This window comes from Pristiophorus japonicus, chromosome 2 (genome assembly GCF_044704955.1).
Source record: "Pristiophorus japonicus isolate sPriJap1 chromosome 2, sPriJap1.hap1, whole genome shotgun sequence".
Taxonomy (NCBI): domain Eukaryota; kingdom Metazoa; phylum Chordata; class Chondrichthyes; family Pristiophoridae; genus Pristiophorus; species Pristiophorus japonicus.
Genome location: NC_091978.1, coordinates 354,607,383 through 354,634,077, shown reverse-complemented (window position 1 = coordinate 354,634,077; position 26,695 = coordinate 354,607,383). Strand labels below are relative to the sequence as shown.

The 26,695-nt window shown below is 44.1% G+C and overlaps 1 protein-coding gene across 2 annotated transcripts in view; it reads right to left on the bottom strand.

Annotated features, from left to right (window-relative positions):
* LOC139249545 (PH and SEC7 domain-containing protein 3-like) overlaps window positions 1–26,695 on the bottom strand; it is a 201,433-nt gene that overhangs the window by 71,312 nt on the left and 103,426 nt on the right. For both annotated transcript variants that reach the window (XM_070872485.1, XM_070872493.1), the window contains exon 7: window positions 1,263–1,306. In XM_070872485.1, the coding sequence (XP_070728586.1) occupies window positions 1,263–1,306 (44 nt within the window). The remainder of the gene's footprint in view (window positions 1–1,262; window positions 1,307–26,695) is intronic.

Sequence of the window (26,695 nt, the reverse complement as noted above, 5' to 3'; positions counted from 1 at the left end):
GTGAAACATTGATAGCCTGGAAATATGAAAAGTGATACCTAAATCTTATGTTCTTTTGTTCATAAATGCAAGTTCTTTACTTCCTTGAAGCTCAACTGAGGGTCCAACAGGAGACCGAGATTGCGAATGGTCTGGTTCAGTCAGAGAGCGATTAGGAGGGGGGTGGGGTGAGGTGAGTGGCATGAGAGCGGAGTTTGTGACGGGGACCAGAGCTGATGACTTCAGCCTTCCCGAAGTCGAGCTCAAGGAAGTTTTGACTTATCTGGGACCTGATGCTGGACAAACAGTCAGAGCACAGAGGTAGTCGAGGGATCAAGAGATGGACCTGATGTCATGGGTGTACATTTGAAAACTAACTCTGTGCTTTGTTAATGATGTCCCCGAAAGGCAGCGTGTAGATAAGGAGGAAGAAGGGGCCACACTGCACAAAGCCAGTAGAAAATCAGCTTCAGAGCCAAGAGTGCTACCAACTGAGTCATACTGACACTTGCACCAGGCTGCAATGAAGATTTACAGTCTAAAAACTGTTAAGCTGACGAGCTAATATTCAGATAAAATGTCAACCACGTTAACAAAATTACATTCAATCACTTATCCTTGGAAGTTTCTGGAATGGAGAAAGGAAAATTAAAATAAATTGAGCGACACTGTAGAGGGTTAAAACACTCGACCGATCACGGCAGGTTTCCTATCCTGCCCAAGTATTGAAAGTGTCTTTAAGTGAAATGAGCTAGGCTCAATTGGTACCAATTTAGCACTTTTACTGACAGACTATTTAAAGAGTTTTTGAAACTGAAGAAAAGACTGGTGCAGTGGGCGGTGCTCTGTGAAGTCAGGATGTTGACACTCCATCAGGTTAATGTATTGCAGCGCTGCTTGGTTTACACCCCCTCTGATGCTTGATGCAAAGGCCAGCATGAACTAAAAAGGCTTCATTCCCCAGCCCAAGCCAAAATAAAGGCAATTGTGTTAGTCAGTGCTCGGCAGAACATTCCTTCCACTGCAAGGAAATAAGAAATGGACAGGCAAAATAACTGCAGATCTATCATTAACATCGATCAGCATAGCAATCTAGTCTGTCCTCCCTATTTCTGCCACTGCGCGACTGGATTGGGTTTACAAGCACGCAAGAGGTTAATGTCACAATTAAAATATAATTTGTCTAGTTATAAACGCTTTAAAAAAAAAAGGGGGGATATTATGCTTAGAACCCACAGCTCGAAAGAAACACATCCGCAGAAAATAATATCCTCAGTACTTACATCGCCCATTCCAGCTTCTCGTTTTTGATTGAATTGTACAATGCCTACAACGTAAACAGAAGCAAAAAGTCATTTCATTGTGTTTGCTGTTTGATGAGCTATCAATTACTGTGCTGCACTGTTAACACATACTCAAATTAGATCGTGGTGGTAACGAGATTAAACAGATCACTTTTAATATGCTAGGCGGGAAAAGGTTTTGTAAGGGTCTCCTGTGGTGTATTTATTGTAGATGCAAGTGATAATGTATAGCATCCCAATGTTATCGAGATGTAAGTCAATAGACTTACCTCCGCCCAGTTCTAAATCCTTTCGAAGTCTCAATTTCATCAAAAAAAAAAAATTATTTCAAAAACTTACACTTTGCCAGAAAACACAACAAATGAAAGTAAAAATCTTTAGTTCTATACATTTTCCCAAGTCTACTTCATGAAAATAAATATTGTTTTGAAAATTTTTTTTCAGCTCATGAAGGAATTACAGATGTACATTTTGAAAGTTGGATTGGACATGTTGCCAATACAAGAATGATTCTTGGTTACAAGGTTATTGTATTTTATCTGTGAGGATTGAGGATTTTTTGAAGAAATTTCAGGAAGTTGGTATGAAGACCTTACTGGGATGGGTGGGTACAGACACACTTATGTTTTTGCTAACTTCAACTGAATCCGTTACCAGTTAACTCATGAACTGCCTAAAGCATGACAATTTACTCTTGGCATCTGCACACAATAGCTAACCTCGCAAAGCAGCAGAATTTCAAGCACAATGTTGAAACAAAGTTGAATTCTGGCAAAATCAAAATGAAAAGGGAAGGGAAGCAAACAGATGTATCGTTAAGATTTAAGACCAGTTATGAGTAAAAGATTTATTCTGGCAAATGTTTTCCTTATTCTGTAATCTTAAATAATCTGCCACGATTAGACACACTTCACGCCATCCTCCCTCCAATGTGCCTTGCTTATCCAGCAATCCTGCAGAACTAACACGACTTTGTTTGGACAAATGTTGACCAGATTGTCAAACCACCAGGTATAGGTAAGCGTCAAGAGATTTCCGGAGGTTTACTTCCTGATTAAGACGAATTCAAACATTCCCAGATTATAAACCCAGACAGCAGGATTAAAACACAGACACAACTAAAAATCAAAAAGAGAAAAGTAAATTTACTATAATTTTCCTTTATTATATGTGCCTTTATTGCTGTACAGATAATTTGCTTGTGCCTGTGAGGCTTTGAGATTCAGCACTAAAGATGCAAAGGCAAGTCACGAATAATCGATAATAAAACCATTGAAAAATTAAACAGATTAAAGAATCAGGCCTTAGCCCAAAAGCCCTTCCCCAACAGAATTATTTGCAACAAGAAATATAATTTGCCAAACAATAAATCATCTCCGCCCAGAAAACAACTGAACATTACACAGTAAACGAGCTGTAGCAAAATCTCTATTCAATAGTAATTATTAGGTTTACCGAGGGGAAATTAAGATTCACAAGTAAAAAGAATCAATTCTTTATTGTACTAGTCAGTGCTGCATTGTTTTACGCCCTGTATTATTCTACAAGGCATTTTAAAACAAATGATAGTGTCTCACGTTTCAAAGAGATGTGCCAATGTTACAGCTTAAACGATATTCCTTCCCTGCCATGAATTATAAGTGCTGCTGCTTCCTTTATCAAACTGAAAATAAGAGCCCTTCAATATTAGAGCTCGAGCATGTTTGCGCTTTAAATCAACTGCAGCAGTTGGTTAGACGAGCCAATAACCCAGAATGAAAGGGCTGTGTTTTACTGTCACATTAAAGCTACGGAGAAGGCTTAACAGAGAAAAAAGGACACACACAGTCAAGAAATAGCCACAAGTAGAGAGAAGATGCTGCACGGATATGAAAAGATACCGTTTACAAACACACTAATCATGTTTGCACCACAGTGGGAAATGGTTAAGTAAATACCGTGCACTGTCTTCAAACCATGTACATGCATTTCCCGGTAAGCAGGCTGATATTTATATCTTCTTATTTGTACCTTGCCTGTCGCAGGACGGGCAGCCGGAAACTCTGACGAATACGAGGTCTTCAGCGACTTGGAGCGGCGAGGTTGGTGCCTCAACTCTTCCCGCTGATACCTCACTGACCCGCCACTCCGCACTCGGACCTTGCTGGTCCCTTGCACGCTGTTCACGCCGATCATCGCCTTGAAGGCACTTGCAAGGTTCTCAGTTGTCTGACAAGACGAAGGGAATCAGGGAGCACCGGCACTGGCTTCACTCTCGAGCTCAACAAGCAGCCTCTGATCAAGAGGCAGCCTTAGCAGCACGGGAGGCTTCCAGATTCAAAAGAGAAGTGTGCCTGCCTTTGCGAGCAATTTCCTACACTGTTTGTATTTGGACTGATCATTTCAGGGGAGGCTCACATCATGGGTTGTAAGTCACACACACACACACAAAAAGAAAACCATCCCCTGAATGGTCCGAGCCAATGGCAAAGGGCCAGGCAAGCAGTTCATTTATATTCCAAATAGCAACACCACTGTTTCGCTAGCATTGAACAGCAAGCTCATTAAAGGTAGGCAATGAGGTACTGCTAATAAAAGATTATATTAGTCCGTCAGCTACATTCTGGGAACTAAATTGAGCCTGAGCTCGAAAAAAAAGGGAGCGCATATGTATCTTGAATCTTGAATCAATCTGACATTCTGCCAATAGTTAAGATACATTCTTGAGGTGATTATGGATCAGTTTCAGCCCTTTTTTTTTAAAAACAACAAACTTGCCATTTTATCAGGTCAGCGATTATAGAACAATCTGCTGACAGAAAGCATCATTGTGGGTCCCAAAGATGGATAATTATTGTCTATTTTAAACTTCACTTTCCTTTCCTTTCTGCTTGGGACTGATCACTGAATCGGCGCTTCACCTGTGCTTGGATTCTGTCACCTGCTGAGAATTTCTTCCCATTAATTGAGATGATGATTTTCTTGTGGTCTGAAAATGTTGTGCATTTTATTCAATAGCAGACTTTGTACATCAAGTTCTTTATTTTAAAGACGGGGTCTAAGAGGAATTTTCTAGAGATTTTCTTTTCCCCCCCTTATTGGCCCTGTTTTTTTTTTCCTCTCCCGAAGGAGTACATAACTGTGGGGAGGTTGGCAGTGTCTCGTCATGATACCCCAGGCAACACGAGCGTGGACAGCTATGGGCCGAAATTGCCCCCCTACCATAAGCTCCATTACCGCCTCCAAGAGGGGCACGTTTTATTGCCGCGTCAGGCACATGCCGACCAGCGGCAATCCACTTTCCGACCCCCGCGGGAAATTGCCCAGTGCGGAATTGCCCCACGGGAGCACCGCCGCCGGTCACTGCTCCCGACAGCTTGCCCCAGCGGGGAGCGATCTGTGGCTGGGCGGCATGTCCGCCCTTAGTGAGGAGGTCACGCTGCTGCGCCTCCATTTTAAATTTTGTCGGCCAACTGCCAGGTCGGGCCGACAATTATGTCCACGGTTTCGGCCGAGTCGCCAACAGGCAGCTTCGCACCTTCCTCTTGGGTGCCAGGCCAGCTGGTGGTCCAGTGTTTGTCATTAAAGTGGCTGCAGAGTACGTAGCGACCCTCCCCTTTAACTAAAAGGCACTGATGACTTGCAGCAACAGCCGTTCCGACCCACCCACACTTCCACCCCACTGACAAGGGACGCTCCTACCCGCCTGCACTTCCACCTCGCAACAGCATTCCGACTGAAAAAAAAATTCCAAGACTTGAATTTCATCACCCTATGGATTGGGGCAGCGAAACACTTTTTTAAAAAAAAAACAGTAGGTGCGCTCTGTTTGAGGCCGGGCTCAATTTCGGTCCCCTGGTCTTTACCTTTCCCATGACTTTTGTACATTCATAAGAAAAATGAACACACTAAACCCCAATTCGAACACTTGCTGCTGATACCCCAAGGAATACTACTTTTAGAGCAAGAAATGCGAATACTGGTGTGGAACACGAGCGTACCAATGCCTATTGCATTCAGATAAAATTCCTCCTGCTTCCTATGCTGCCATTAAATTAGCAAAGGGAAGGAATTTCATGCAAACACATTAACTGCTTGGATTCTAATTTGCAATGAGGTGAATTCAAGATCCATGATCTGTTCAAAATCAAGAAAATTCCCAAAAGGAAGCTTCAAAAAGAGAAAGAAAGCCTATTTTGTTTATCGTCAATCTGTGAATCTACAGGTCCTTATTGTAGTCAGTGGGGTGTTTTGAGTCACCTCACCCACTGTTTTTTTGGCACTGGTAGCAACCACCATATCAACCGGCCAGGTTCACTGAATGCAGCCATCAAGAAGAAACACAACTTGTATTTTTATAGCGCCTTTAATGTAGAAGAAACATCCCAAAGCACTTCACAGAGGAATAATTAGACAAAAATGAATGCAGAGCTAAGAACATGATAGTAGGGGGGTGACCAAAAGCTCGGTCAAAGAGATGAGCTTTAAGGAGGGTCTTAAAAGTTCGGAGAGGCAGAAGGGTTTATGGAAGAAATTCTAGAGCGTGGAGCCTAGAGGGCCGAAGAAACGGCCACCAATGGTCGGGAAAAAGGAGGGAGGATGCACGAGAAGCCAGAGGAGTCGAAAGTTCGATGGCAGGAGGACTGGAGGGAGTTAGAGCTATGTAAGGATTTAAACATGAGGATGATCATTTTAAATTGGAGGTGTTGGGGAACTGGGAGGCAGTGTAAGACAGAGACAGTCAAAGACAGAGATTATAGGTGAGCAGAACCTGATGTGGGATTGGATATGGGCAGCAGAGTTTTGGATCACCTGAAGTTTAAGGCGGATGGAGGATGGGAGGTTGGCCAGAAGACCATTGAACTAGAGGTGTCAAGGGCATGGATGAGGGCTTCAGTACAGATGGACTGAGATAGGAGCAGAGACAGGTGATATTAAGGAAGAGGAAATAGATGGTCTTTGTGATGGAGAAGATACAAAATCAGAAGCTCATCTCTGGGTTGCAGAGGACGCGGAGATTGCCAATGGTCTGGTTCAGCTTGAGACAGTGGCCAGGGAAGGGATTGCAATTGGTGGCAAAGGGAACTGAGTTTATGGTAGGGGCCAAAGATAATGGTTACAGTTTACCCAAATGTTTAAGTGATGAAAATTGTAGCGCATTGAGGGCTGGATATCGGGAAAGCAGTCTAACAAAGAGGCAGTGGAGGGGTCGACAGAGGTGGTAAACAGGCGGAGTTAGGTGTTGTGAGTGTGCATGATGTCACCAAAGGGCAGCATGTAGATGAGGAGGAGAGAGCCAAAGGATAGATTTATTGGGGGACTTCAGAGGTAATGTTGCAGGGGCAAGAAGATAAGCCATTGCTGGTAATGATCTGGCTGTGATCAGATAGATAAGAGTGGAACCAAGCGAGGCCAATCCCTCAAAGTGGATGGAGGAAAAGTGTTGGAGAGGATGGTGTGGTCAACCATGTGAAAGACTGCAGAGAAGTCGAGGATGGATAATGCATCGCAGTCACAGACGATGTCATTTGCGATTTTGATTAGGGCCGTTTCAGTGCTGTGGCAAGGCAGAAACCTGATTGGAGAGATTCAAATATGGACTTGTGAGAAAGATGGCATGGATTTTGGCGGGAACACCACATTTATGGACTTTGGAGAGGAAAGGGAGTTTGGAGATGGTGGTAGTTTGCAGGGACAGAGAGATTATGTTTTCTGAGGAGGGACTGATGACAGTGGTTCTGAAAGGGAGGGAACCATTTACAATGTCAGCTAACATGGGGACCTGGAGGGGAAGTTGGGTGATCAGCAGTTTAGTGTGAATAGGGTGAAGGAAGCAGGTAGTGGGTCGGAGCTAAAAATATGATGGATTTAGTGAAGTTGCGTTATAGGACTCCAATATAAAAGGGTCCTGGCTTATATTTATCCCTTAATTAACATAGAAAAAACAATTATCTGGTCATTATCACATTGCTGTGTGCAAGTTGGCTGTCGCGTTTCCCACATTACAACAGTGACTACACTTCAAAAAGTACTTCATTGGCTGTAAAGTATGTTGAGACGTCTGGTGGTTGTGAAAGGCGCTATATAAATACAAGTCTGTCTTTCTTTTAAAGATCAAACCTGTCCATCAGGACCACATTTGAAAATTCATTTGTTACAAAGAATTTTAAGAACATGAACAGCTATTTGATTTTTGTGTCCGTCTTTTCTTAAATTATTACTGTGAGTCCTGACAAGACCATCCATGGAATGGCTTGGAGGGTTTACTGATTCTGACAGCACAAGATAAATAAGTGAACCTCAGTTTGAGACCATCAGTAACCCAGAACATTTCAGCGCTTCATGTTAATCCATCATTCTTGTACCATCAAGCTCAGTAACTCCTCCAAGCCATCCCAGCCCATGGCATCAGTACAGCCCCAACAAAAAAAGAACTTCAAGTAGTTCAACACAGGAGAAAAATAATCAAAGAGATGTCAGTTTCTTGGTTGATTCTTAATGTGGATTCCCCTTTGGTAATGTTTAATAGAAAATGCATGTGGGGAGAGGGGGTGGGGGGGGGGGGAACATAGATTCCTTCCACTGCAGCTCAAAAATTCATCAAGTTTTCCATTAAATTGGTACAATTTCTATAACCTGCAGAGGTTATATACATGACTTATGTGTAATGATGATAGAATTTTAATAGATTAGACTAATGTGAAGATAGCATGTCGCTTTTTCTGCCATAATTAATGGCTGGAGGTGGCTTACCAGCTCAGTCACGTGGTTCCACTGACGATGTAGACTGTGAAAGATTTACTCAACATCAATACCACGTGCCTGGCATGAAGGGGTTGTCTTATGAGGAAAGGTTGAGCCTGCACTCATTGGTGTTTAGAAGAATGAGAGGCAATCTTATTGAAACATGAGATTCTGAGGGGCTTGACAGGGTAAATGCTGAGAGGAATCTAGAACTAGCGGGCATAGTTTCAAAATAAGGGATCGCCCATTCAAGTCAGAGATGAGGAGGAATTTCTACTCAGAGGATTGTGAATCTTTGGAATTCGCTACTCCAGAGAGCTGTGGAGGCTGTTCCACTGAATATATTCAAGGCTGAGATAGACAGATTCTTGAACTAGAGGAGTCAAGGGTTATGGAAAAGAGGAGTTGAGGCCAAGATCAGATCAGCCATCTTATTGAATGGCGGAGCAGGCTTGAGGGGCAGTATGCCCTACTCCTGCTCCTATTTCTTGTGTTCTTATGCAAGATCACATTATTACCTTAAACTACCTCACAGGTGTCCCTGATTGATTACAGCGCTGTCTCAGCTGCACAGTTAAGGTGAGGAACTCATTGGCACCACAGGTAAGCGGGTTTGGATATTTTCTTTGCTCTACATGTGTGACTGGAACCTTTCAGCCCACTTTTGGCACAACACTACAGTGAACTCTGTGTTGCACCGCACAACTCCAATTTCGCAGGAGCCATAACTTGTGTGGCCTAGGCTTCAAGTAAGTTAAATATCCAATTCTGTGCATTCTACCTAAAACAGAAATGCTGCCCAAATCTGCATCAACAACAACAGCAAATCTGATAGGTATAAACCCACACACATACACACACAATTCACTTGATAGCTTAAAAAGAATTCTTGCCCATCAGGTCTGTAGCCAGGAAAAAGACAGACTTGCATTTATATAGCACCTTTCACGACCACCGGACATCTCAAAGCGCTTTACAGCCAATGAAATACTTTTTGAAGTGTGGTCACTTTTGTAGTGAGAGAAACGCGGCAGCCAAATTGCGCACAACAAGATCCCACAAACAGCAATGTGATAATGACCAGATATCTATTTTTGGTATGTTAATTGAGGGATAAATATCGGCCAGGACATCTGGGATAACTCTCCTGCTCTTCTTCGAAATAGTCCCATGGGATCTTTTACACCCACCCAAGAGGGCAGATGGGGCCTCAGTTTAACGTCTCATCCGAAACACTCCCTCGGCACTGCACTGGAGTGCTCAAGTTCCTGGAGCGAGTTTGGACCCAGAACCTTCTGACTCAGAGGCGAGTGTGCTACCCACTGAGATACAGCTGACATTGAGCGTGGTTCAGATCCATCCATGACCTGGTTAGCCTGTGGCCCAAGTGCCAGAGGGTTCCAGGATCGGACCCCACACAATTTTCCTTTCCCTCTGCAGTCTCCACGTGACAGGAAAAAAGTTATGATAATTTTAAAGCCAAAATTAGATCATTTGTAAAAACATCCAGATAAGACATTGATCATCTAAATTATATCTTAACAAGCCGGGATGGTTCTCGGGTCTCCGAACCATTGGTATCCCAGATCCGTTTATCACTCTGTTCGGCTCCTATACACAAATCATTCCTGAGAAACATCTTGGGAAGTTTTAAAAATGCCGTTAAAGATATGGCTTCTATTCAGGAGGTCTGAATTACATTGTCACATGCCTGATCAGAGGACATAAATCAACCAACATAGCTCCGTTAAGTGCTGCGCTTGTATTTTTCCTTTAAACCATGAGTTTCTCCAAAATGTATGGCTTTTTATTAAAGCTTTTACTCTTCTACAGATTTGATTCCCATCTCTTATCAATGTCCCTTCGAGATTTAAGAAAATCACTTCACATATTTTGTTAGTCACTTGCCAAATCTATTCCTATTTGTTGCCAAGCTCTTGTAATCCACAACAAATTCTACAGTTTCTTTTTTCCAATTCCTCCTATTTACCCCAGTTGTCGGTAAATGGTAAGCCAGACTAACTCGCCACCCAACTATTTTTGCACTATGAAGGATCAGTGATCACCCTGAGTGCTGCAGGACAACATTAATCGCACCTCTTTAAACCCGCTCCAGCCATTATTGTAAGGCCAATGTCCGACTGCGCCCAGTCCTTTTGCCACTCTCTTCGGTTTTGTTTCCCATACCCACCAGCCTCCTTGATACTAAGGGCAGGACGTGCAACCTGCAGACCTGGTCAAGGAGGGTGGCGAGGCGGCTCTGTAAAATAATTGGGCGTCATGTTTGATTGGCATGGCAAGTCTTTCCTCCTCATACACATCTTTTCCTCCAATCCAACAAACAACTCTATCCAAAACAGAAAAAACATGCCGACTTGACCAACCTACCACCAACCCAGCTCAAATCCAGACGGCCATTTTGGACCATCACCAAAGCCCTTCAGCAATCTTCCTTCAGCTTTGATGATCAATGGCGAAATGCTTGGAAGAACTGCATCATACCAAGTGAATTCCTTTATAGAGGACCCCATAACAATGTTCCCTTTAAGCTGCGCGGCCATACAGTGCTCTGGAGCTCCCATGCAGCACTCTGGAACTCCCATGCAGTAGGCTCACCAGCTTGTAAATGGATTAAACTGCGCATGCGCAGTATTTTGAATTGACTGTGCAGCCCCTTAAAGAGGCCACGGACTCAAAAAAAAATAAAGAGAACATTGCATCACAGTACAACCTGAAGGATCAAAACTTCCTCGCAAAGAGTGGATAACTATCAACCGCCTCAGAACAGTTATGGTCGATGCTGCCACCTTTACCACAGGTGGAAGCTTAAAGCATCCACATCATGTGACTGTGAAACTCCTAATGTTTTGCCCATCCCCAACTGCCCTCAAGAAGATGGTGGTGAGCGGCCTTCTTGAACCGCTGCAGTCCATGTGGTGAACTGTTTGGGAGGGAGTTCCAGGATTTCGACCCAGCTACGATGAAGGAACAGCGATATACTTCCAAGTCAGGATAGTGTGTGACTTGGAGGGGAACATGGAGGTGGTGGTGTTCCCATGTGCCTGCTGCCTTTGTCCTAATTAGACCCTGGAGCACATCATCGAACACTGCCCTCAGAGGAAATTCGTAGGGAGCCTACAAGATATACATCGGAAGCTTTGGCCTGGACATCTGACTTAGATATTGACATTTAATTTCTTTTTTGCGACTAACATACGAAAGAAGGGGTCAGCCTCGGCTCAGTGATAACACTTTCATCTGAGAGTCAGGGGGTCGTGGGTTCACACCCCAGTCCAGACACTAGAGTACAAATTCTAGGCGAACTGTGCGGTATTGAGTGCTGCGTTGTCAGAAGTGCCGGCCTTTGGATGAGGCATTAAATCGAGGCACCGTCTGCCTGTACAGGTCAGTAGAAAATCTCCCATGGTGCTCTCCAAAGAGCAGCAGAGTTGTTCTCCCAGTGCCCTGGCCTCAAGCAACATAGGGTAAACAGAATATCTGGTCATTTTTCTCATTACTGTGTGTGCAAATTGGCTGTCATGTTTGCCGATAAACCGAGAGGAACTACACTTCTAAATTAATTTGGGATGCCTTGAGGATGGGAAAGGTGATATATAAATTTTTCAAAATGAACATGAACACCGAGTGCAGCAAGATGAAATGAATTACACCTTCTAGCCCAGGATCTCAGTATTCCACAACAGGAGTATAAGAATTACGTGAGGTACACGTAGTGTATCTATAATTAGACATTGAGGCCAGTGCACATCAGAGGTGTTACACAGCAGGACTTAAAGTAATTAGCACAAAGGCGGTGCATATTTAAACATTCCAGCCAATAACAGCTGTCGCTTGGTAGCTCCACTGAACATGTCACTTTAAGCTACAGCATAGCTTCTCTGTACTTTGCAGAAGACCTCATGTTTCCTCTGTCAAGTTAGTGGAATTGTGGTTTGAGGGGGTGGGAAGGGGTGGGAGGGGCGGGGCGGGGTGATGGAATGAGGAAGTGGAATGAGGAGGAGGGGCAGGAGGTGATGGAGAGAGGAGGAGAGAGGAGAGGGTTTGGGAGTAGGAGTGGAAGGGGAATGAGTGGGGTTGTGAGTGAGGGGGCTGGGAAGAGGGAGGGGAAGAGGGAATGGTTCTTCAAATTGCAAAGACCTCCCTTTGGGAATGGTTTATACTATACTTGTTTGCGTAAAGGAAGCATTTTATGAAGCATATATTTTCTGTATATAAAAAATGCACAACTACAGAATAAAACAGCATGCATCAATTCTGGTTTGAGAAAATAAACAAATATATTGATTGCTCTATACTGTGTTTTAAAGAGGCTTGCTTCCTGGTGCAATAAAACTCAATGTTATGTAAATTTAAAAAGAACAATGTAAAATATGGCGCTTAAAGGGCAGTGTTACAAATCATATTAATCGATCGGAGCCCATTTCTGATGCGCTTTCAACCAAGACAGCTCACGTACATAACGTCTGAGGGAAAGGGGAAAAAAAGGGTGTTTATTTCACTGTGCACAGCATCCAGGATTGAGTTTGCAAAATTGTTTACCGAGGTTTATTGTGAATATGAATCCCGGGGTTGTAATGGGTCGTATTAATCCTGTAACATGTTTAAATTCCTCGAAATTCAATTACAGCTGCTGTGTAGTTTGTCCGTAGTACTCCTCTGGAGAGCAGGAAAAAAGTAGAGATTCCATCAAGCTGCTAAATAAATATCCAACATCTGATAAGTTCTTGCCGTAGCTCATGTAACAGTGCTCGATACCAAAAGGATTTTAGTGTTCGTTTTTGCAACGCATTGGAGGAAACTATTATTGCTTCTTAAGTACAGAAACTATCAGTGGGAACTATCCAACAGCAAACCTCTTGTTGGAACACTGCGATTAACCCAAGGCCCCAATAAATGATGTATACTGCAGCATTATAGTCCTCCACTGGTAGAGCAAGCCTATTAAAATCCGTCTTAATGACCCACACCCCTCACCCATACTCCAACTGGCTACTTGGGCCCCGATTTTAACTCTAGGTGGATTCCTTGCTCAGGCCAGAGTTAAAATTTACAATCGGGTCTCAATTATGTCATCGAGCCGCAACATGCATATTGGTCTGTTGTTGTCGTCTTCGGGCACGTATCCTTAACCTGCTCAGGAGAACAGGTTGCAATCTTTTGGACAGGTGAGAGCCAGGGCGATTTTAACTGCCCAACCGCAAGGTTTCTGTTGAGCGAGTAGGGTTGAAACCATCCCTCTCAAAGCCCAAATCATGAAAATAGTCACTGCCAACTTGTTGGACTGGAGATTTTGAATGTAAAAATGGAGGGTGTCCCTTGCAAGGTTAAGCTGCCACGGGGTGTAGAGTGTGCTTTTAATATTTAGACAATACTGTACAGAGGGTCTACTCTATATCTCTAGGCAGTACAACTATCTTAAAATCAGTTCACTGAAGCAATTAAATCAAGGCTCTTGTTGGGAGAAAGAAGTTGGTTCCCCATTAAGCTCACCACAAGTTGCGCAAAATAGGAGAATCCAGCACAACACTCTCATAATCAGAACAGAGATCAAACTTGTAATAGCTCACTGCAACCCACTCATTTGCACATGTGCAACTGTGAGTCAGATTTACTAAGTGAGCAGATTTTAAAATGAAAAGCACCCAAAAGCTTGTGAGCTGAAGATTTTGCTATGTGCCTAATTAAGTTTCTCAATACAAAATCAAAATGTGTGAAAAGCTGACTCCAACAGAAAAAGTGAGCATTCCCTCCACCCCCCAATAAGGGCAGAAGGTCCCAGGCTCATTTCCTTGTCTGTCTCAGGCACACAAGCAGTTGGATGCTACAATTAGCCTCAGCACCCTTGAGCTAGGGTGGTTGGGAGTTGGGGGGTGGGGGGGGGGGAAAACAGATAAGTCACCCAGCATCCCTGCTCCTGGACCCCGCTGGAAAGTTTATGCGCAAAATTATTGGGCAAATATGGGGCTGTGATGCCCTCTGCAGTCGAATAGCAGAGCTATTCTAGGCTGATGAAGAAGGGTGGTCATTTGAGGTGAGGTGTCCGAGAACGGCCAGCACATTTAGGAGAGGAAGGGGTTAAACTGCCAAAATGTAACAGGAGGGAGGAATGGTGGCTAGCATTGAGACACATGCGGGATACCAAGTGCTTTGAAGTCTTGCAGGGTCCTTAAAACACACATGGTGGAATTCCAGTATACAACAGCCATTTTTTGCAATCAGTTAACCCTGGTTTGTTCACTTGTAGGGCAAGAACAGCCGATCTTGGCAGACTCACTACCACGGAGCAACAATAGATCAGCCATTTTCACCTCAACATTTCATGTGTCCTAGATCATCTTCAAACGAGCAAGTGAAGATCTATAACGTCTTCTCATCTTCACAGGGAAACACTCCATCCCCACCCCCACCCCTACCCTCCCACCCCACAAAAAGCACATATGGCACCATGGTTTAACATAAAAAATTCAAGTCATTAACACAGACAAAAGGACAGCCTTAGCGTTCGAGAGCTTTCTCCATTGGGCAGTGTCGTAGTTACAGGACTCGACTGGCAACCCAGTCAGTCCAGGTCCATTCATGAAATTCAGTTCAACAAATCTGTGGGCTGCAAGCGGGTTCAGTAAAGGAAAAAGGGTCCGGATGCACGAGAGATGATCTCATTGAAACATATAAAATTCTTAAGGGGCTTGACAGGGCAGATTCTGGGAGGATGTTTTCTCTGGCTGTGGAATCTAAAATTATGGGTCACAGTCTCGAAATAGGGGGTTGGCCATTTAGGACTGAGATGAGGAGAAATTTCTTCACTCAAAGGGTTGTGAATCGTTGGAATTCTCTGTCTCAGAGAGCAGTGGATGCTCATTCGTTGAGTATATTCAAGACAGAGATCGATAGATTTTTGGATATTAAGGGAATCAAGGGATTTATGGAGGTAGTGTGGGAAGGTGGATTTGAGGTAGAAGATCAGCTATGATCTCATTGAATGGCAGAGCATGCTCGAGGGGCCAAACGGCCCACTCCTGCTCTTGTTTCTTATGTTCTCAAAAAAACCTGTCACCTCTACCCAGCCTGGTCTACACTTGATCTCAGTCTCAAGCTACCAGCAAGCGGACAATTGATTCGAGAAGGTAGCCCACCGCTTCCTTTTCAGGGCTTCCTGGTGATGCTATTGTCACCCGCATCCTAAGAATCAATAATAAAAGAATCTAGATACTTGAACGTGGCATCTCAGTAATTCTGTTAGTGTCGGCTGTGGCTCAGTGGACTTGCCTCGGAGTCAGAAGGTTGTTGGTTCGAGTCCCAATCCAGGAACCTGAGCACAGTGCTGAGGGACTACTGCACTGTCGGAGGTGCCACCTTTCGGATGAGATGTTCAACCGAGGCCCCATCTGGCCCTCTTTGGTGGACGTAAAAGATCCCATGGCACTATTTTGAAGAGCAGGGGAGTTATCCCCGGTGTTCTGGCCAATATGTATCCCTCAATCAACATAACTAAAAAAAACAAATTATCTGGTCATTATCACATTGCTGTTTGTGGGAGCTTGCTGTGTGCAAGTCGGCTGCCGCGTTTCCCACATTGCAACAGTGTCTACATTCCAAAGCTGCAAAGTGCTGAGAGACATCCGGTGGTCGTGAAAGGTGCTATATAAATGCAAGTTGTTCTTTCTTTATAGAGACAGTACCATCCGTGATTTAAGCAGATGCTGTGCTCGTTTATCAGCACTGAGCTTTAGTAGCACTGGCAACGTGTGGCACAGTATTTAGCACACAGCGATTATACGGCCGATACATTCGGATGGATCCTTACAATGAAGCTCGGAAAAGATAAACAACATTTTATAGCTCTTCAAAGCAATCAGACAAGGATGAGGCATTAATACATGGGAGAGGCAAAGCATAAGGTTTGCTGGCTGGACGATAGGGTTCAAAGCATTCAGGCCATTCTGTAATTATCTGCACAGCCTTTAATTAATTCGCAGCCCTGAATCATTCATGAGGTGGTTTAAGAAAGTGGCGAATTATTGACAAAGGGAAGAAACCATTTATCATTTTCAAACCGCTTTCGAAAGGGCGACAGAGGAGACATCAGTCATAAGCTACAGTTTTACCGCTGCCACAAAAATAAAATACATTGCAGACAGGCTTTGCCACAGACCTCGAAGGGAGTGCAAGATAAGCAACAAACTGCTGATGTGGCAGAAACATCTATCACCTGTATTTTAGTGTCTGCATGGAGGAAGCCTAACCTTTCCTTCAGTTAAGCTGGAAGTCTTCTGGGAGCACTCAGGGTGGCAGAACCAAAGATGAACCAAAGACTAAGGCAGGTGGCAACATGGGTCACTCAAGACATCTCATGTCCTAAAATGACCAGATTGCATCAGCTTTCACTAAGCATGCACTGATCCAGGGGCTATTAACTAATGATGGATGAGTCCTTAAAAAATATAGGGAGCCCAAAGCAATAAGCAAGTGAAGAAACAACCGTGAATGGACCTTTCCAATTTGGTTAACCAGACCTGCACATCTACACACAGCTCTGTGATTTTAGCTGTGGCTCAGTGGGTCGTGCACTCATCTCTGAATCAGAAAGTTGTGGGTGGACTTGAGCGGACAAATCTAGGCTGACACCCCAGTGCAATGCTGAGGGAGTACTGCACTGTCGGAGGTGCTGTCTTTTGGATGAGACGTTAAACCGAGGTCCTCTCAAGTGGACTAAAAAAATCCCATGGCACTATTTCGAAGAATTGCAGGGGAGTTATCCCCAGTGTCCTGGCCAATATTTATCCCTCAATCAACGTAACAAAAACAAATTATCTGGTCATTATCACATTACAGTTTGTGGGAGCTTGATGTGCGCAAATTGGCTGCCGTGTTTCCCACATTACAACAGTGACTACACTCCAAAAGTACTTAATTGGCTGTAAAACATTTTGAGACGTCCGGTGGTCGTGAAAGGCGCTACAGAAATGCAAGTCTTTCTTTTTTTCCTTTTCAAATGTCTTTCTAATACCAAATGTCCTCTAAAGCTCCATTCTTTACTTCGAGAAAAAAAATACACCTTTTTTCCATCATTAGAAATACTGGTTTCTCCAAACAGATATAATGGCTTTATAGAGCAAAAGGAGTTTGTACCATCGAGCCTTGAATAACCTGCTCGAAATGTGCATGGCGGAAAACAGATGGTTTGCACCTTCATTCAGTTCAACCACAAGTATCACACAAGCAGAGCACTCAATATTTTAGGCAGTTGGATGGATTTCGTAACTGGGTGGCAATCTGTTACCTCGCATAACAGCTCCCAACTGGAAAAGCATTTTTTAAATAAAAAACACAACACATGATTACGCCACTTCAATTTGCTCAATTTGATGGCGGAGGTGCCGCCCTTCAGATGAGACGTTAAACCGAGACCCCGTTTGCCTGATCAGGTGAATCTAAAAGATCCCATGCACTATTTGAAGAACCAGTGCTCTGGCCAACACCACCTGAAACTAGACCTTCATCCCATTGCGGAATTTGGGATATTGCTGTGCACAATTTAGCTGCCACGTTTGCCAATGTAACTACAGTGACAAAGCACTTCACCATATGCGAGCTTTTCTGAGAGACGTGATAGTCGCTTTGTAAATGCATCTCCCTTCCCGAGCAATGCGGTCTACCAACATCAAATCAATTAAACAGGCACTAAAAAGGAGAACTGTATTGGCTACATCCCAGTCATTAGATCAGTGGTATGTGGTTAACAGCACTGCTGTATAAACAGGAGATTTCAAAACAGTCAGAACTTTGTGGATAGAAAATTGAATTGAAGCCACGTGGGGTTAGTAGATATTGAAACGCAATGCCTTGAGCTAATAGAGCTAAGTCTCCCTGGCCAGTTATGAAGAGGAGATCCTTTCAGGAAACGTTGCAGCAACCAAATCAATGCCACGCTTCATGTTTTCAGATGAGACATTGTCACAGCCTGGGAAGCTTGCCAGTCAAAGTAAGTACACTAGTCAATGTCTGTTTAATTCTAATGAGAGCATGTTAACTGCACCACTTAGACTTTGCCCAACCTTGTTCACACTAGTTAATTCCAGTCGATGCGGTCTCTGGAGTTATCCGGACCAGCTGTAGGTTTTCAGTAATGTGAATCACTGAACCTTCGTCCATCTAAATGGTTAGATGCCTTGCTTGAATTAAAGGAAAAACTTCCATTTGTTTCTTGCAAACCATAACTGAGAGTTATAACGATCAGGAAAGACTGAACAGGCTGGGGCTCTGTTCTCTATTAAAGAGAAGACTGAGGGGTGACCTGATAGAGGTCGTTAAGATTATGAAAAAGGCTCGATAGGATAGAATAAATGTTTCTACTTGTACAAAACAAGAGGCCACTAATAGAAGATAAATCCAAATAACGAATTCAGAAGAAGCCTGTTTACCCAGAGTGGTAAGAATTTGGACCTCGCTTCCACAAGGAGTAGTTAAAATGATGCATTTAAGGGCGAGTTAGATAAATACATGAGGGAGAAACGATTAGAAGGTTATGCTGATAGAGTTAGATAAAGAGGGGTGGGAGGAGGTTCGCGTGGAGCATGGACTAGCTGGGCTGAATGTCCTGTATCTACGCTGTAAATTCGATGTAATTCACTCCGCTCCAGTGAAATTTATCTGTACCACATACCTTTATAAACTGAATGGATAGGTAGATCTCCACCCAATAATGTGATAATACGTCACAGGATCTGTATAAAGTAACTCACAGCACAGTATTGTCATCAGGATTTTAAAAAAATCCATTCTTGGGATGTGGGTGTCGCTGGCAAGATCGACATTTATTGCTGATCCCTAGTTGTTAGGCCATCTCAGATGGCAGACAAGAGTCAACCATGTTGGTGCTAGACTGGTCAGATATAGGCTAGACCGTGTAAAGATAGCAGGATTCCTTCCCCAAAGGGCATTTATGAACAAGTTGGGTTTTTACGACAATCCGACAGCTTCACTTTTACTGATACCAGCTTTTGTTTTTAAACTGAATTCAAAGTTGCAAACTGCCAAGGTGGGATTTGAACTCACATTGTGCTATCACAACAAGTTACTGTACATTACCACACATAGTGCACTCTTCAGCTTGAATGCAGAGTACTTTCACCCTTTGGGAAGCAAAAAAAAAATTCAATCCAAATACGAAGTATTTTCTGTCTATTATAATTACCTATGCTCACATTTATATATGTAAACTTGTCACACTATAATTAAACCAGTCCCTCACACCCTCGGTGGAGATGCTGCAGTGCCACTGCTGGTGGGAGGTTGTAATTATCATAGAATCACAGAAGTTGACAGCACGGAAGGAGGCCATTTCGGCCCATTGTGTCCGCGTCGGCCAAGAGGCTATCTAGATTAATCCCACTTTCCAGCTCTAGGTCCGTAACCCTGCAGGTCACGGCACCTCCAAGTACACATCCAGGTACTTTTTAAATGTGGTGAGGGTTTCTGCCTCTACCACCCTTTCAGGCAGTGAGTTCCAGACCTCCACAACTCTCTATGTGAAGAAATTTCCCCTCAAATCCCCTCTAAACCTCTTCCCAATTACTTTAAATCTATGTCTCCTGGTTATTGACCCCTCTGCTAAGGGAAATAGGCCCTTTCTATGCACTATATCTAGGCTCCTGATAATTTTATATACCTCAAATGAGGTCTCTCCTCAACCTCCTCAGTTCCAAGGAAAACAAATCCAGCCGATCCAATCTGTCCTCAGCCAAGATTCACCACTCCCGGCAACATCCTCGTAAATCTACTCTGTACCCTCTCCAGTGGAATCACGTCCTTCTTGCAATGCAGTGACCAGAATTGCACGCAGTACTCCAACTGTTGCCTAACCAGTGTTTTCTACAGTTCAAGCATAGTCCACCTGCTCTTATATTCTATGCCTTGGCTAATAAAGACAAGCATTCCATATGCATTCTTAACCACCTGGCCTACCACCTTCAGGGATCTGTGGACATGCACACCCAGGTCCCTTTGTTCATCTACACTTCTCAATGTCCTACCATTTAATGTGTATTCCCTTTCCTTGTTCACCCTCCCCAAATGCATTACCTCACACTTCTCCGGATCACATTCCATTTGCCACTGTTCTGGCCACCTGACCAGTTGATTGATATCTTCCTGCAGTCCACAGTTTTCTTCTTCATTATCAATCACAGAGCCTATTTTTGTATCATCTGCAAACTTCTTAATCATACCCCCTATATTCAAGTCTCATCATTGATGTATACCACAAAAAGCAAGGGACCCTGTGGAACCCCACTGGAAACATCCTTCCAGTCACAAAAACACCCATCAACCATTACCCTTTGCTTCCTGCCTCTGAACCAATTTTGGATCCAACTTGCCACTTTGCCCTGGATTCCATGAGCTTTTACTTTCGTGACCAGTCTTCCATGTGGGACCTTATCGAAAGCTTTGCTAAAATCCATATATACATCATCATACGCACTGCCCTCATTGACCCTCCTGGTTATCTTCTCGAAAAATTCAATCACGTTAGTCAGACACAACCTTCCATTAACAAATCCATGCTGAGTGTACCTGATTAATCCGTGTTTTTCTAAATGTAGATTTACCCTGTCCTTCAAGATTTAAAAAAATAATTTTCCCACAACTGAGGTTAGACTGATTGGCCTGTAATTACTCAGTCTATCCCTTTCTCCCTTCTTAAACAAAGTTATCACATTAGCAGTCCTCTGGCACCACACCTGAAGCCAGGGAGGATTGGAAAATGATAGTCAAAGCCTCTGGTATTTCCTCTTTTGCTTCACTTAACAGCTCGAGATACATTTCATCTGGGCCTGGGGACTTATCCACTTTCAAAGCTGCTAAACCCCTTATACCGCCTCTCTCAGTATGTTTATTTCATCTAATATTTCACACTCATCCTCCTCGATAACAGTGTCTGCATCACCCCTCTCTTTTGTGAAAACAGACGCAAAGTATTCATTAAGAACCATACCCACATCTTCTGCCGCCACACACAGATTACCCTCATGGTCTCTAATAGGCCCTACCCTTTCTTTAGTTATCCTCCTGCTCTTAATATATTTGTAAAACATCTTTGGATTTTTCTTGATTTTACTTGCCAAGTGTGACAAGTTTACATAGACAGATTCCATTATAAATATGGACTTAGCAATTCATAATGGAAATATAAAAGTAAGGGCAGAATGTATGACTTTATAATAGTGACTGAATTATATCTGCATGGCTTGATTCGAGTATCTCCAGCCCTCTAACCCCACTTCACCCAAAAACGACACTTGGTCTTAATTCCCAGTAATGTCACGGAAAATCACCTAGTTTAGTTTTTGATTGCTACCTATGCCCATCGGTCCAGATATCATTTACTTCGGGTCACTCTCCTGCTGATCATCAGGCCCCGACATTGAGAGCTCCGAGAGGAATGGGCAATAAATGCTGGCCTTGCCAGCAGCGCCCACATCCCGTGAACGAATGTTAAAAAAAAAAGGTACATCATGAATGCATATCCTGCCATTCCAACATATTGGACCATCATATCCCCGGAAACGTGTCATTAAATGGTCAGTTTTTTTGTTTGCTATTAATAGCTATTGAAACAGAAACACAATTGGTAGCACAGTAGGGCAAGAAGCACGAGTTGTTACTAGATACACAATTAGCAAGTCTTTACTGGTGAGGCTGTCATGTGGCAGACGTGAAATCTCTGCTGGCGTTTTGCATTCATGTGAAATTCTGTTCTTCATATGTCCGGTCAAGGCTTCTTCCAACTCAGATATCAAATTTGGCACAGTTTCATGCAGAGGATCTACCACTAAGGATGGAGGCTGCCAGAACTCATTTATCTTGCGAGTCATCACATCAGAGAGGGAACACACCTTTTCTATTTCTCATTGGTTCTGCCACCCATCCACGGCAAACGGGATAGTCCATCCAGAAATTCAGTCTATTTTCGATTGGTGCACACACACGATTAGACCAGTTTTATCCTCACTTATGGCATGTGCTTTTTTTAAAAAAAGAATGCCCCACCCGACCTGCTTTTGGACTGGTCAAAGTTCCACTGTGAGTGCCCAAAAGGCAATTAGCTGGCACAGACACGATGGGCCGAATCGTCTCCTCCTGTGCTGTAAACTTCTATAATTCTATGACCGGCACTTGAATTTTATAATGCCGTGTTCCATTTTATCCATTGCTTTTTGTAATTTAAGACTGATGGCATTTTGTCACACAATTGTAATCTTCGCAAAGAGCTCGGTGCTTCTTTTCGGGTTTCCGGTGTGTCAAACTGAAACACTGCTCACGTTATAAACTAAAAGTTGACAAAGCCATGACTGCAAGTTGCAGGTGGAACAGAAGTCATTAGGTAGAGTACATTTTGTAAACAGATCTATTTTTGCCTGCATTTTCTTTTGCAGGGAAAAAGGGAAAGGTTATGTATTTCTGTAAAAGAATTGGACTAATAGATGTTGCAGCATAATTTCTATCATTGTTACTGTTGCTATGACACTCAGAATCCAGGCTCGCTCTGGGACCAATGTTGCCACCTGGTGTTTGAAGTTATGAAACAAGGCAGCTCACTTTTGATTTTGCCAAGAGTTATTATTCTTTCACGTGAGAAAATACAGAGTCAATCCAGTTATTAATGGATATTTATCAAAAAGTCTAAGGCTCAATAAAGCCAAGGTTTTTGATCAATAGTTGAAAACAACATTTTAAACTACAGCTCTTGGCTTCTTCGGAAGAAACAGATTACGTGGCATTAAACATAAGGATAGAAATTGCCCTCCGCACGAAATGGGGCGCACCCTCTGTTTTTTAAAAAAGTTGCATAGGTTACGGCGGAGATGCTGTCGATATTCGGCATTTTGAAGGTTTTTTCCGGTCGGGGCGGCTGTTGTGGCTGCGGGGCAAAAGTGCCTCACAGCGGGTCGGCCACCCCGACCGGTCATCAGCGGCGTGCTGATGACATCAGCGTGACCGACTGGTGGCAGCTCTGCTCCTGCGGGACAATTCCACAAAAGGACAATTTCCCATGCCAAGGGCCAATTTCGGGAAGGAATCGCCACTGGTCTGTAAGGGGTCGGCACGTGCACGCTGCTGCGGGCAAATGGGCGGAGTGGTCCCCTACACCGCTCTGATCCCGAGGAAGGGCAATTTTTTAAATGGTGGCCTCTCCGCGGAGACTCGGCGGCCATTCTGCACCGACCTGTGGCCACATGCCTTATAGAAAGGGGCAATTTCGGCCCCATAGGCTTTAAATTCAAATCTAATAATGCAGATACAGAAGTGATTAAAAATTATCCATTGGATTACCTGGCACTCAAAGCCACACTGGGCTTCCACACCCTTTCCCTTCATCACTGCATAGCCAAAGAAGCACAGGGTTACAGACATAGGAACACACAAATATACCTTCAACCTAGTGGAGGGGGATTCAGATGCATACAAGAGCAGGGGAGGGAGAGAGAGAGAGAGAGAAAAAGAGGTAAACCTCTGAATTATCAGGGTGAGACCAAACATATCCTGAACTCCAAGATCCCAGCTAGACTGCCCAGAATATATATATAATGCACATTTTATATCTCTGTGCATATATTTTAATGAAAATATATGTGTATATATATCTATCAAAAATTTTCAAAATTCAACTCTTTTTGAAAATTGAACATCAGCACGATCAAATACATTTTCTCTCTCAGCTTAACACAAAAGTTACAAAATAAATTTATTGGTAATATTTCAGGACTACCAACTTATGAACCAGATAAGATTCAGATTCGGAGTTTGCTGCTCATCCCCTTCAACTCCATACACATCCACTGGATGGATCACGGAAACACCCCAAGCTGCCCTTCACAAACAGTGGCAACACAAGCCTACAACTCAGCCTGCCTTTCGACTTATTAACAGGTACTCTGATTGTCCCCTACCCCAGCCAGTGTTGTTACTCTACCGATTAGCAGGACGATGACTAAAATGGCTGCTGTAATTATAAAATTGGGAAACTGTAAGATGAGCTAAGCCTTACAAAAAGTGCTTAGAAAAGCAAAAGTTAAGAGCCTTACACAAAACTAAAGTCGTAAAACCTAAACGAGATAATGCAAGGCCACAACGCCCCTGAGAACTGCTGTGAGAGAAGGATAATTAATGAAAGGATGTGCCTTGAGAAGTTCTGTAAAAACAATCAAGCAGTTTGCAGCCTGGAGGCCCACAGTAATTCAGGACATAAATGAGGGCAGGAAGAGATAACTTTTACTGCAGTCAAGAACGAGCCCTTGGTTTGGTCACCAAGGTGAGGTTACCCGGGACAAGCTATGCCTGACAAACACTTGGGTCGGGGTAGCATAAAAAGTGAGCCCTTAGGTATTTACTTTGTATGTGTTGTGCTGAATTGTGTTTAGCTAAGTATAGTCTTTGCCTGTGTAAGATTTAACTTTAGTATGCAAATAAAAGTCTTCAAGGTTAATCCGACATTGTGTGTACGTGTCTATAATTCCGGGAATCATGAACACTGTTGTCATGTATTCAACCAGCATTGTAACCCATGTATAAACTGACCTAAGTTGTACACCGTGAGAACACTGACCACTAGGTGGGAGACACTCCTAACCTTCAGGTATAAAAGGGGAAGCTCCACCCACCTTCATCACTTGAGTGCTAAGGAATAAAGGACAGGTCACAGACTGACCTTCTCTCAAGCATGGGCCTCTTGTGCATTTATACTGTGTAGTAAGGACGTATCAATGGCGACAAGAAACTGGGATTTAAACCACGCGAGCATGGCCACTAGCAGAACAGACGAGAGGTACTGTGTTAAGGAATGGTTGGGACAGAGATTCAGCATTGTTAAAGCAGCACACAGTTCTCCAGGCAGACAAGGGCAGTCAGGCATGCCCCAACATGTAGTCGAACCCAGAGGGGGAGTTCGACAGAGACAATGGCAAGCTGAACAGCGATTCACGCCATTGCAAGGGACAATGCGGCCAGTAATGGGGCCATCAACACCTGTTAATGGTGCATTCAAGGACAATAACAGGGGCAGTCAGGGACGATTGACTGGCAAGGGACCTTTGGTTTCAAACCGCAACTCATGCTGGAGGCGTGGAGGCATACATTCAGCCGGAGTTTGCAGAGATGAGCAAAATACCTGCAGAAATTGCAGAAATGGAGTTAGACACGGGTGCCAGCCAGTCCCTGATGGGTATCAAACAGTTCGAAAAGTTGTGGGCATCCAAGGCCAGGAGGCCAAAATTATCGCCGATTGACGCACAGCTACGGACTTACACAAAGCAGATCATTCCGGTGCTAGGCAGCGCCACGGTAGTCGTGACTCACAAAGATTCGGAGAACAGGTTGCCACTCTGGATTGTCCCAGGGACGGTCCCGCACTACTGGGGAGGAGTTGGCTTGCTGTCATGAACTGGAAATGGGGCGATGTCAATGCAATTTCCTCTGTGGAGCGAGTATCATGCTCACAGGTCCTGGACAAATTTGACTCATTATTTCAACCCGGCATTGGCACTTTCATGGGGGCCAAGGTAGTGATTCACATAAACCCGGACGCCAGACCAGTATACCACAAGGCCAGAGCGGTGCCGTACGTGATGCGGGAAAAGACAGAAGGTGAATTGGACCGCCTGCTGAGGGAAGGCATCATCTCACCTGTCGAATTCAGTGACTGGACGAGCCCGATTGTGCCGGTGCTCAAGGCAGATGGGTCGGTCAGGATATGTGGCGATTACAAGGCCACCATCAATCGGGTGTCACTCCAAGACCAGTACCCGCTACCGAGAGCGGAGGACCTCTTTGCGACGCTATCCGGTGGCAAACTTTATTCAAAATTGGACCTGACCTCAGCTTATATGACCCAGGAGCTGGCGAGTGAGTCGAAGAAGCTGACCACCATCACGACACACAAGGGGTTGTTTGAGTACAACAGATGTCCGTTCGGGATTCGCTCAGCCGCCGCGATCTTCCAACGAAATATGGAAAGCCTCCTGAAGTCGATTCCAGGGACGGTGGTTTTTCAGGACGACATCCTCATTACGGGTTACGATACTGAAGAACACCTCCACAACCTGGAGGAGTTGCTACGCAGACTGGACCGGGTAGGTCTGCGACTGAAAAAGGCGAAGTGCGTCTTCCTAGCTCCAGAGGTAGAATTCCTGGGGATGAGGGTAGCAGCAGACGGGATCAGCCCTACTGCATCCAAGACGGAAGCGATCCAGAGAGCACCCAGACCCCGTAACACGACGGAGCTGTGTTCGTTCCTGGGGCTCCTGAACTATTTTGGTAACTTCCTTCCCAAATTGAGCACGCTGCTAGAGCCGCTACATGTGCTCCTACGCAAAGGTCGCGAATAGGTCTGGGGGGATAGCCAGGAAAGGGCTTTTAATAGAGCACGCAATTTGTTATGTTCCAACAATCTGTTAACGCTATATGACCCATGTAAGAAACTTGTGTTAACGTGCGATGCTTCGTCCTATGGTGTCGGGTATGTGTTGCAGCATGTCAATGCCAAGGGTCAGTTACAGCCGGTAGCTTATGCCTCCAGAAGTCTGTCCCAGGCAGAAAGGGGCTACGGGATGGTAGAAAAGGAGGCGCTCGCATGTGTATATGCGGTAAAGAAAATGCACCAGTACCTGTTT